This window comes from Saccopteryx leptura, chromosome 1, assembly GCF_036850995.1.
Source record: "Saccopteryx leptura isolate mSacLep1 chromosome 1, mSacLep1_pri_phased_curated, whole genome shotgun sequence".
Classification (NCBI taxonomy): Eukaryota; Metazoa; Chordata; class Mammalia; order Chiroptera; family Emballonuridae; genus Saccopteryx; species Saccopteryx leptura.
Window position 1 is genome coordinate 195,778,216 of NC_089503.1, and position 12,518 is coordinate 195,790,733.

The following is a 12,518-nucleotide window of genomic DNA, read 5'->3' on the forward strand; positions in this document are numbered from 1 at the left end:
TTCTTCCATTCTTTTGAAAAACAAACATTTTTTTAAGACTTCGTATCTAGGGGTAAGAACTGCAGCTCATGCTGTCTCACTGTGTTTTGATAAAACCCAGAAGCGTCCGCATTTGGCCATGAGCTGCCAATGACTCTCCCCCACACGGCCCGCACGGAACCCACAGCAGGCTGGCGGCATGCGCGCTGTCTCCCGGTTGCCTCGCTGCCCATGGGGGCAGGGCTCTGGCTCGGCGTCTACCACATGGCATGCTGCTCGGGCTCTGAGCTCTGCCTGCCCGTCCCCTTGTGTTGCAAGCAGCAGGGCTTTCTGTGTGATCGCATGCTTGAGTTCTGCATTCTGCTACGAAGAGGATGCAACGCTTTTTTCCTACCCTCGTCTAGAAACAGCCTCAATGTGCCGTTTCTTCTGTCCCGTGGTCACTCGGATTGAATACTTGCCAGTGCTCTGGGTGTGGTCACAGACACACTGCCCAGCGTGGGGTCCTGGCCCAGCGAGCTTGCTGACCTGCACCCAGGCCCCTCGGACCCCTGGGCGCTGCTATCCTCTTTCTGTCTTGGCATCAGACCCTTGCAGAGGCAGTTAAAGTTGCCAAGGACGGCGGCGTAGTTTTTGGCAGGGTGCCCTTGCTGTCCACTTGCGTCCTCATATCCCTGTGCACGGCAGGTGGACCGCCTGTGTCACTTCTGCTCCTTGGCAAAGAGAATGAGTGCCTCCAAGTCTCCCCGAGTGCTGTGACTAATGCAGTGACGAGAACCCCACCAGCCGCACCCGCCCCCCTCTCTCTCGACACACAGACCGGTCCCTCTGGTCTGTGCTCCTCCCCTCCATGGATGATGACCTTGGCAGAACAGAAGCAAGGGCCACAGAGATGCCTTCATGTTTCCAAGTGATGCGCTGTGCTCTCCCATGTCTAATTTCCTGTTGGCCGAGGGCAGTCCTGACGCCCAGACACCCTGCCTGAGCAGGAGCTCGTGTGTCCCCATGTCACAGCTCAGAGCAGGGGCACTTGTCACCTGCTCCCTGTCCACCCCCATCTCAGCTCCGCTGGAACTGGGTCACGGTCCTGGGAGAGGCCTGTGCCTCTTGTCTCTGACATCACAGAGTGACATTACAATTAGCTGGACGAGATAAGACTCTGAAAAGCGAAGTGGCTTTCATTCACTTCCAGCAGCTGCTCTGTCCCACCTCTGACCTCTGTGCGAGTTTCTTGGGGCGCAAGGACCGGGAAGATGTGCAGCCCAAGGAGCTTCCTTGGCGTGTTTATATAATTTCTCTCCCCTGTCTCTTTCAACGTGGCATTTATTTTTTCATTTAGTTCATACTTAAGACCATTGTCAACAGACCCTAGCAGCAGCCTTCTTCCATGACAGATAAAAATAATACATTTAAACAACAACACGACACAAGCCAGGGCATTGGCATCACATCAGAGGACACATTCCCCACCACCACCACCGCATATGTCCATCCCAAAGAGGTGTTTGGAGGATAGAGCATTATGGACAAAGGTTTGTTGACGGGGCAGAACCAGTGCTGCCCACCTTTGACCTCTACCCTACCTTCCAGCTTCCTGGTCAGCTTCATGGTGGACGCCCGTGGGGGTGCCATGCGTGGCTGCAGGCACCACGGGCTTCGCATCATCATCCCGCCACGGAAGTGCACGGCCCCCACCCGCGTCACCTGCCGTCTGGTGAAACGGCACCGCCTGGCAACCATGCCCCCGATGGTGGAAGGGGAAGGCCTGGCCAGCCGCCTGATCGAAGTTGGACCCTCCGGTGCTCAGTTCCTTGGGTAAGGCTCTCCCATAAGCCCCCACATGGCCGCTGCTGCGCTGTGTGTCCCACCGACCCCCCTGGGAGGGACGGCAGAAAATGGACCTCAGACGATTCAAAGGCAGATCCGTCCCCCAAGCGATTCTTTAAAAATGGCATGTAACGACTGGACGCTCGACACTACTTTCTCGCCTCTTTATTTTAGGGCAGGACTGACCTCAACAGTCCAGTTAACTTACTCTTTCTCTGTGGGTGTGGCAACAGCCGCTAGACTCCCTGAGGGCATGATCATCTTAGTCGGTGGTAGGTATTCTTTCACTACAAGATGTCGGCAGCATCGAACGAGAGATAAGAAATGAGACCACTCTATTCCAAACACAAGTTCAGCGTCCCGTGCAGTGAGGAGGCAGAGTCTTTGTGGGGATAGAAGGGTGGCCCTCGTAGAACAGCCAGAAATCCAGTCGGAGCCGTCTGTCTTTTCTGCTGTCAAAATTGCCAGCCTGGCAGTCTGTCTGGTCACAGTGTTCATGAGGTGATGAGATCTGGACTCCCTTCTGCCATCCGTGTGTTAGCAATTCTGAGCAGAAATGAGCATTTATTTCCTTGTCTGTGTGTTTGAACGGCGCTGTCTTATTCAAGTGGTGTTTCACCACACCGAGAGATGTGTATCGCTTCTGTTGAGAACCCACCGAAAGACGACGTTGTGGATGTCGGATGCGTTTCAAAGTATTTTGAAATGAATCAGGTGGATTTCAGTCTCATCCCAGCACGTCTCCATGCTTGATGGCGGGGACGGACCCTGATCACAGCGAGCTCTCGCTTTTGCTAGCAGCGCACCGGGGAGAGGTGTCTTGCTCCAGAGCCGGGGATTGTTCTGGAGCCTTGTGATTTGGAGCCAACTACGCACAGGTTGCTCCAAATTACATTCTCCCTGGAAAGGGATGTGTCTTTGTATTTCCAGTTCTAGAAGCCACCTCCCGTGTCCCGTGGAGACAAGAGCAGAGAGGCAGAGGTCCGGGTGCAGCACACCCGTTCTTCTCTCTCCCAGGCCCCTTCCCTCCCTCCCTGCCTCCCTCACACTCAGGTCGTCTGGGCTTTTTAACTAATAACCCTCACCCCCGTGTGCAGGAATATCCATGGAAACGTCTGGCCTCCCCGCAGAGCCCGAGTTTTCATCATATTCCCGACAGCGTGGTCTTCCCCGTGGAGCACGGTCTTTCTTGAACAGCACGTGCCCGGGCGGAACCTCCCTGGGGGGACAGATCCATCCGCGGACCTCCATTGAGCACTCTGGGTGTTGGCGCCTTGCTCTCTCTGTGACCAATGGAGGGGGGAGGGCAGACCCAAAGCGCGCCCCTCCCCCTGTGTGCGGATTGGCGTGTGACGCTGGGGGCCAGCGGACTCCGCACCTGAAGCTCACCTGTGTTCTTTCTTTCACTGCTGCTTTGGATGTATCAGTAAACTCCATCTGCCAACGGCTCCCCCCCCACTTAATGAGGGAGAAAGTTTGGTCAGCCGCATCCTTCAGCTGGGGCCTCCTGGAACCAAATTCCTTGGGTAGGAGTGACTTAAAAAAAAAATTTGATGGCTGCTGGCCTCATTCTCCTCCTTCTGCCATATGATTTCTCTCTCTGTCATTGTGCCCATGACATGTGCCCTCTATGATTTCAATTCTGTGCGCCTCTCTCGTGGACTGTTTCTGACCCCTGTGGTATGTGACTTTTGTTTTTTGAGTGGTTTTTTTTTACACCTTTTCCCCTTCAAGTGCTGTGACCTTCATTTCTGTTTAAAGCATGAGAACCTGCCTAGTCATACGTACTCTGTGCTAGTTATTCAGTGTTGTTAACGGTAAATTGGGGGGGTCTGTATCAAAGCAACCTGGACTGAAAAAACCAAACGCCTCTATGAGCTTGGAGAGTGAATGCGACCTGAGAACAGCGGGCCGTGCATGCTCCAGACCTGGGTCCCATAGGCATTGCACTCAGGCCGGGCTGCGCTGTGGGCAATGCCTATCATGTCCTCAATTTTCAGGAAGCCTAGGCAGCCCCCCCCCGAATGCATGTCTCTGTAATTCCCATGCGTTCAGTGTCCCTGACATCTCCTCATCCACAGCCCATCAAGTGAACGCAGCCTTTGAGCCATCACCTTCTTGAGCCATTGTGTCATTCTGCACCCCGTAGAGAACGCCTTAGATGGGTGCACATCGTAGACATGCATGTTCGTTTCTTTATGTTTGATCGAAGGAGAAGTTCCAGAATGCCACATGCACTCACAGGGAGAAGTCACAGGGCTTGAGGTAGCATAGTGTCCCCAGGGATCAGTGCCCCTGAGGTGGAGAGCTGCTGTGCGACCATCCGCTAGCTGATGTCCCCCATCCCCAGAAAGAAGAATCCAGGTCACTTTGCAACAGACAGTCATGGTACGTGTGTGCTGTGGTGGGCTTCCGTCCACACTGAGTGCTCTGCTTGCTGTCAGGCCCGTGATAGTGGAGATCCCGCACTTTGCCGCCCTGCGAGGGAAGGAGAGGGAGCTGGTGGTCCTGCGCAGTGAGAACGGGGACAGCTGGAAGGAGCATTGCTGTGAGCACACTGAGGACGAGCTCAACGAGATCCTCAACGGCATGGACGAAGGTATTCTGTGGGGTTTCAGAGGGCTTTGCAGCGGGGCGAGAGGGGACGCCCGTCTTCCTGAGGACCTGGGCTGTGTGCACATGCGTGTGCATGTGTGTGAGCATGTGTATGTGTGTGCCTGTGTGTGAGCACGTGTATGCATGTGTGAGTGCGTGCATGCATTTGCGCATATGGTTGCCTGTATAGGCATGTGGGTATGCCTGCATTTGTGTGAGCATGTGTATGCATGTGTGTGTGAGAGCTTGCCTGCATGTGTGTGCATGAGTGTGTGTGAAATCTATCCTGTCAGGACTGTCTGCAGCTCGCCCCAATGGGTGCCCATCTGAGGCTCACGGTGCACATATCATAGGACTTTCACAGCATGGATGCGCATGCGCAAGCACCTGCATACGTGTGCATGATTTCATGTGTGCCTGCATGTGTGCCTGCATGTGTGCACATGTGTGTGCATGTGCACCTCTGCATGTGTGTGTATACAGGAGTGTGCATGTGCACAGATGCCTGTGTGCGTGCATGCTGTTGCATGTTTGTGTGTGACTGTGTGCATGTGTGTACACCTGCATACATGTGTGTAGTATGCATGCATGTGCTTGTGTGCCCACAGATGTGCATGCATATGTGCACAGGAGTTTATGTATCTGCATATTTGTCTGTATGTGTGTGTGCCTGCAGGTATGAGAGATTGCCTGCATATGTGCATGCACACAGGTGTGTGTGCATGTGCACAGGTGCCTGTGTATGCACGTGGGTGGGTGTACATGTATGCATGTGTCCTCGTGTTGTTCTGGCATGGCAAGTGGCTGGTGTATTCCAAAAGTGATGACCCGGGTGCACAATATATTTGCCTGTTGTTACTTCTGTGTGACATTCAGGAAGAGAGAATCCAAATCCCAGTGACCCACTTAGTCCTGATTTCTCTGCATTTTAACTGAGTCTGATTGTTTTGATTCGCTCTGAGCATCTGCACTATCAGTCTGTAAGAAGCCTGTGACCCAGTGGTCCTGATGTTAGATGGCGCACGGATGAGTTGCTAGTTCCCGGGATTGAAACCCGGGATTCATGGTCATCCATGCTGTGAAAGTCCTATGATATGTGCACCGTGAGCCTCAGATGGGCACCCATTGGGGCGAGCTGCAGACAGTCCTGACAGGATAGATTTCACTCCTGCACGCTCCTCCAGGAACGGAAAGGGCCACATTTCTTCTTAAAACCATAGGAACTAGTCCTTGAGCTATGTTTGGGGGAGCAAAGACCCCCACAACCAGTCTCCTCTGCAGCTGGTGGGAACTGCATCAACAGGAGCAGGGCAGCACCCCCTCCCGGGCGAGTCCTGCACAGATGCAGGCGGGGACGGCAGCCCTGGCCCCCACTGACCTTGACGCCCACTGTTGCCCGCAGTGCTGGACAGCGCCGAGGACCTGGACCGCAAGCGCATCTGCCGCATCGTCACACGGGACTTCCCGCAGTACTTCGCTGTGGTGTCGCGGGTCAAGCAGGACAGCCACCTGATCGGGCCCGAGGGTGGCGTGCTGAGCAGCATGGTGGTGCCCCAGGTGCAGGCGGTGTTCCCAGAGGGCGCACTGACCAAGCGGATCCGCGTGGGCCTGCAGGTGTGTAGGGCGCCTGCTCGGCCGGGTGGGGGCCTGCCCCGGGAGGGGGGACTATGCACCCAGAGCGGCAGCGGAAGGGCAGGGGCCACTGCAGCACACAGCAGGTCCCTTCCATGAGGGCCAGGTCACTGCCGCCTTGGTCCTGTGCTGGGAGCCACACCACACAGTGGACGAGACAACCTGGAAAGACGCGTGAGGTGGAGTGCACTGGTCTGTTGTTCATGGTGTGTTTTGTCTGTGGAAAGGCCCAACCGATGCACGGTGAGCTGGTCAGGAAGATCCTCGGGAGCAAAGCTACCTTCAGTCCTATCGTCACTTTGGAGCCTCGGAGAAGAAAATTCCACAAGCCGATCACCATGACCATTCCTGTCCCCAAGGCTGCCAGCGATGTAATGTTGAATGGTTGCGGGGGAGAGGCGCCGACCCTGAGATTGCTGTGCAGCATCACAGGTGAGGCCCCGGCCACAACGGCGGGCGCGGAGGCTCCAGTAGGAGCTTGGACTGTTGTGAATGGCAGCCGAGGCTGTCGCAGGATGCCGCAGGGCTTTGTGCCCTCTTCCGAGGAAGGCGTCCTACATAGGGAACCGAAAAGGGTGGGGCTGCTGTTTGCTAATGGGCCTACATGCGCCCTCCCGGTGGTCACAGCCTCGGTGCGGGCAGTGTTCCTTCTGTCTGCACAACAGCCCGCTGACCACACTAAACCCCATTCTCTGGAAAGGAATCCACAGCTCAGAGAAGCTCTGTGACCTGCCCGAGATTCTCCCACAAATATTTGCAGATTTGGCCATCCGACCCAAGTCTGTGTCTTCACTGAAGACATTGTCTCATACTTGTAAAAAAAAAAAATTAATAACTACCATCTTGAATAATTATACCCAGTAGTGCAACTCTTAACATCTGTTTAGGAACTGGTTATGTCTTTAGCATTGATCTGTTCAACTTACTTTGGAAAAACCAAAGTCAAGTCAAGGTTCCTTGAAGATAAACGGAATTTGGTCTTTTCACTTGGGAGTTGTAAGAGCATTCAGAAAACTACCAAACTCCAGAAAGTCACTCCCAAAATATCGGTTGTCTCAGCCCAAGAACAGATCGTGGGAGGTAAAAATCCCATGTCATCTGGCTGATAATTTCCCGGGAACCACGAGCTACTGGTGGTCAGCAAATATCCGTGCTGTTGTCGGAGGAAGAGCAGCTGTGCCTGGTTCTCCAGGCTCGAGGAGAAATTATTTCTCATTTCCTTCCTCTTGTCAGTTGTGTTCACCCTTGTTCAGTTCTCTCTCAGATTCTCCCTCCTTGTTACTGTTTTTCTGTATCTATGATAGCAAGCCATTGAAACCACCCCGTAAGTTTAAAACACGTGGCTGACACAGTGCAGGGGAATGGCCCGCTTCCATCACGGCCTCGTCCCACGTTTCCTCATCCCCAATCCTTCCTGAGCTCTGTCGTCTGTCTTTCCAATACTCTTTGGTCCCTGCGTAGATGATGAGCCTTTCTGAGACATGGGCAACGTGGGGGTGGAAGGGAAGCAGGCACGATGCCGCGTGTGGGTGCGCTTTGCCCTTGGTGGTGGTCGGGTGAGGGTGCCGCGTGGTCAAGCTGCCATCCTCCTGGTTAGGCCCTCCGTGGGCCTTCCTCTCCCTGTCCAACCAACGCTGAGAGGGTCCAAGCTTAAACTCCTGTTCAGGGGACAGCGGAGGACATGCAGGGACAGCTGAGGGTTACAGGGGCAGCGTTCATTGAGCTGTTCACGTTTTTCCAAGTATTTTTTTTTTGCCAAATTTTCATGGTAAATGGAGGGGAAAAAGTGTTTAATTTTTACAAATAGTATTAAATGTTTTTATTTTTTGATTTCAGAGAGAGAGGAAGGGAGAGAGAAAGAAAAGCAGAAATGTGGATCTGTTTCTGTCTGTGCCCTCCCCAAGGAACGAACCAGCAACCTGTCCACACTGCTCACAGAAATTAGGGGATATTCCAGAATGCGTATGAAGCGATAAACTGTCTCTTAATTTTTGTGAGCAGTGTCCATTGGGACGATGCTCTAACCCAGTGTTTTTCAACCACTAGTCTGAAAGAAATTTTGTGCTGCTCTGCAAAAGAGCTAAGCACCCTGATGTGGTATGAAGATCATAGACCCAATGATCTTAGTTGAATTCACCTATGCTGAGGGTGATTTCTACCTTAGCAGTCCCTAAAATACTTCTTCTAATTTTACTGATCCCCAAGTGTAAAAAGGTTGAAAACCATTGCTCTAACCAACAGAGCTTATCCAGCCTGGGGCTAATTTTATATTTATTGATTTGAGACAGAGAAAAGAAGGGAAAAAGAGAGAGAGAGAGAGGGAGAGAAAGAAACATGGACTTGTTGTTCCATTCAGTTGTGCATTCACTGGTTGATTCTTCCATGTGCCCTGACCAGGGATCAAACCTGCAACCTTGGCATATCAAGACGATGCTCTAACCCAGTGGTCCCCAACCTTTTTTGGGCCACAGACCGGTTTAATGTCAGAAAATATTTTCACGGACCGGTCTTTAGGGTGGGATGGCTAAATGTATCACGTGACCAAGACAAGCGTCAAGAGTGAGTCTTAGACGGATGTAACAGAGGGAATCTGGTCATTTTTTAAAAATAAAACATCGTTCAGACTTAAATACAAGTAAAACGGAAATGATGTAAGTTATTTATTCTTTCTCTGCAGACCGGTACCAAATGGCCCACAGACTGGTACCGGTCCACAGCCCTGGGGTTGGGGACCACTGCTCTAACCAACTGAGCTCGTTGGCCAGGTCCAGAAAATGTATTTTACGAAAATAATTGTATCAAGTATAAAGTTCAAGCACAAAAGATGATCTGGATTCTTTTTTTTTCTCATTTTAACAAAGCCTTCAGCTCCTTGGTTAGTCAAAGGATCTTTTTAAATGTTCAACTGTAGACAAGTCAACTCTATCTCCGGGGCCTCGCAAATACAATAAACGCTTCTGAATGTCAGGCACAGTGCAGGACAGCTAGCAATCCGAAGCAGTTATTCAAATGAGCTCCCTTGAATTCAGTTCCCAGGGAGGGGTATCAGCTGCCTTCCTTTCAGCACGAGGTTTTTAGCCATTTTGTTTCCCACGTGGGGTGGGGAGGTGGGTACTGGGATGACCCCGGGGAGCACGACCAGGCCCCAGGCTTGTTTCACAGTCCAGCGTCTGGAGCTTGGCCTGAGTGGTGTTTTTTTTTTTCCTGCAATCATATTATTTCAGGTGGAACCACTCCTGCTCAGTGGGAAGATATCACAGGAACGACGCCATTAACCTTTGTCAACGAATGTGTGTCCTTCACCACCAACGTCTCTGCCAGGTATCGTCACAGCACAGACGAGCCCACGGCCGCATGCCCCGCCCGGGCTCTGGTTCTGTTATATTTTTTTGTTCCTTATTTTCTTTAAAAGTGATTTTTTTGGGCACAAGGGTTTGGTTTTAAATATGGTCTGCGTTAACTTTCGTATTTTAAACTAGCCCTGCCGGCAAATAGAATAGTGCTGATACAATAACAAAGTTTGACCAGTCAGACTGAAATCTTTTTTTTTTTTTTTTTTTTTTTGTGACAGGGACAGACAGGCAGGAAAGGAGAGAGATGAAAAGTATCAATTCTTTGTTGCGGTACCTTAGTTGTTCATTGATTGCTTTCTCATATGTGCCTTGACCGGGGCGGGGGGGTGGGGGACTACAGCAGACCGAGTGACCCCTTGCTCAAGCCAGTGACCTTGGGCTTCAAGCCAGTGAATCTTAGACTCAAGGCTGTGACTATGGGGTCATGTCTGTGATCCCATGCTCAAGCCAGTGACTTCAGGGCTTCAAACCTGGGTCCTCTGTGTCCCAGTCTAATGCTGTATCCACTGTGCCACCGCCTGGTCAGGCCAGACTAAAATCTGAGGAAAATAAGTGATCATTGGCTTGGACCGTAGGACCCTGATGCTCGGTTTTGAGCAGCCGCTGCCGATGGATGTTTCCAGTCCCAAAGATCTGAGGGGTGATTAATTTCCTGCTGTCAACAACTTAGCCTGAACTGCTCCCCAACAGAATATCAGAAAGTCAGAGCTCACCGTGCTTATGCACAAGGCTCATAGGCGGCTGGTGCACCCTGATGCATTTATACGTTTCACGCTTTTTCCAGCGTTGACGATGTCCAGTCTGCATTCATGGCACTTGCTCGCCCGGTTTATTATCAGCTCCGCGTGAGTGACATGTGGGGAACGCTGGGCACTTTCCCGTGCATTTAATTCCTCACTACCACCACGTGGTAGCGTGTCCATTTTACAGACGGAAAAACCAACACTGAGAGGGTCCAAGCTTAAGCTCCTGTTCAGGGGACAGCGGAGGACATGCAGGGACAGCTGAGGGTCACAGGGGCAGCCGCTGGGGTGGTGACCCAGCCTGTAGCTCCAGTCACCGGTGCTCAATGCTCAGCATCTTCACCCCAACCCCTCCCTTGAATGTCAGAGTGACCAGTGCCAAGGGAGAGGCCACCAGAGGCGGTGCAAGGGCGCAAGGGACTGCACCTGTCAGGGGGTGGCAGATGGAGCCAGTGGGACAGTGGTCATGAGATCAGCAGGAGCCTGGCAGGCAGTTAAAGGCAGGAGAGGGGACCCTGGACAGGATACAGAAGGGTCCAGGGGAGAGCAGCAGTGATCAGTGGTCTGAGGTCTGACAGCATGCCGTGGTGAGCGCAGTGTGTGTGCCGGCCGGGTCAGGAGACCACGCCTCCCCATTTCTGTGCTCCTGTGTTGACCACTGAGCCGGCAGTGTTGACCTGCAGCTGTGCTCAGCAACACAGACGGTCCTGAGTGGAAGCAGAGCTCCAGGGGGTTGGGTTGATCCAACCTCAGTGACTGGAGGCGGTTTTGGAAAAGCGTGACGAGAAATGAGGAAGAGCCAGATAGATTTTACAGAGAGAGGTTTCAGAAAATGAGAGAGAAATTGGGGGAACCGAGGGGAATAGGGCCCCCCACTCACCTAGTGAGGACCCGTTGCGATGGCTCTGGCCTCACTCCCGTGAGGGTGGTGCTGGGACATGGGGGGGGGGCTCAGAAGACTAGGCCCTCGGAAACATTTCTAAGGGGAAAATAAATCCCAAAGATGGGTTTAGCAGATGATGGTAAACACCTCGTGGTCCTGTGTGCCCCTCCGGCCTCTCGCTCTGCCCTCTCCTGGGCTCCCCTGGTTTCCCGTCTCTCCCTCCTTTCTTCTCCCGAGAAGCATTTTAATGGCTGCCTACCTACCTGGGTCCCACGGAAGGAGCTGTTCTTCCCACAGGGGGTGTCTTCATTTCAGACGATTGACCTGAGATCATTGTCTAGGTTCTGGCTGATAGACTGTCGGCAAACCCAGGAGTCTATCGCCTTCGCCTCCCAAGTGTACCGAGAAATCATCTGTGTGCCATACATGGCCAAGTTCGTGGTGTTCGCCAAGTCCCATGACCCCATCGAAGCAAGGCTGCGGTGCTTCTGCATGACCGACGACAAGGTGGACAAGACCCTAGAGCAGCAGGAGAACTTTGCTGAGGTGGCTAGAAGCCGGGATGTGGAGGTACGTGCACTTCGGTCGGGAGCCGGGGCCCATCGACACGCTGTTTAGACCTTTATTTGTAGATTACATGTAAAATAGTATTTAGTAAATAGAGCCATAAAAAAAATTTTTTTTTAAATGACCTAACCATATCTTGATCAGTGAGAAGGTCAAGGTCCAAAATTAGCTATTTTGAGCCAGTGTGAACCTGCCCTATTGGGGTGGTCTCCGCAGGTATAAGGTGGAGATTACAGGACTCTTAAAAGATTATCTTGGGGAAAATTACGACTTCATTGATGAAGTGTGTAAGTTTAGATGGTTTTATCTTTTCCTGGTCTTACTAATTTCTAGTCGTGAGGAAGGAAGGTGAGGACGTCTGTCCCTTGTGCATGGATGGGTGACATCTGGGGCTTTTCTGCATTACCTCCACCTACCTCAGAACTTTTCACCAGTCCAGTTCAAAGAGTGAAGTCTACCAGCCTGACTTGTGGGGACGGTCAGAACCACCCTATGAGAAGTTCACAGTCAGGGTGGAAAGATCTATGTCAGTGTTGGGGGGGTAACATGATCCGATGTTAGAAACGAGGGCGTCAACATTAGAGGCCACCGCGCCCCTGAAGTTTCCATTAGGAGTAGAAGCTGGGTGCGAGGACAGGCTCTGTTCCAGGGGAGACCACCAGGCGCCCGAAGTCCCGAGATGGCTGTATGTAGTAGGTTGTGTTTTTTTTTTGTTTTTTTTTTTTTCTGAAGTTGGAAACGGTGAGGCAGTCAGACAGATTCCCGCATGCACCCAACCGGGATCCACCCAGCATGCCCACCAGGGGGCGACGCTCTGCCCATCTGGGGCGTTGCTCTGTTGCAACCAGAGCCATTCTAGCGCCTGAGGCAGAGGCCATTGCAGAGGTCCCCAAACTTTTTACACAGGGGGCCAGTTCACTGTCCCTCAGGCCATTTGGA

The 12,518-nt window shown here is 52.4% G+C and overlaps 1 protein-coding gene across 49 annotated transcripts in view; it reads left to right on the forward strand.

Annotated features, from left to right (window-relative positions):
• Positions 1-12,518, forward strand: part of ANK2 (ankyrin 2) — a 380,102-nt gene that overhangs the window by 330,763 nt on the left and 36,821 nt on the right. For 29 of the 49 annotated variants that reach the window (XM_066383813.1, XM_066383817.1, XM_066383818.1 and 26 more), the window contains 7 exons: positions 1,570-1,794; positions 3,234-3,332; positions 4,251-4,405; positions 5,804-6,015; positions 6,261-6,465; positions 9,258-9,354; positions 11,354-11,582. In XM_066383813.1, coding sequence (XP_066239910.1) covers positions 1,570-1,794; positions 3,234-3,332; positions 4,251-4,405; positions 5,804-6,015; positions 6,261-6,465; positions 9,258-9,354; positions 11,354-11,582 — 1,222 coding nt within the window. The remainder of the gene's footprint in view (positions 1-1,569; positions 1,795-3,233; positions 3,333-4,250; positions 4,406-5,803; positions 6,016-6,260; positions 6,466-9,257; positions 9,355-11,353; positions 11,583-12,518) is intronic. The other 20 variants (XM_066383831.1, XM_066383986.1, XM_066383924.1 and 17 more) reach the window with 1 other exon arrangement.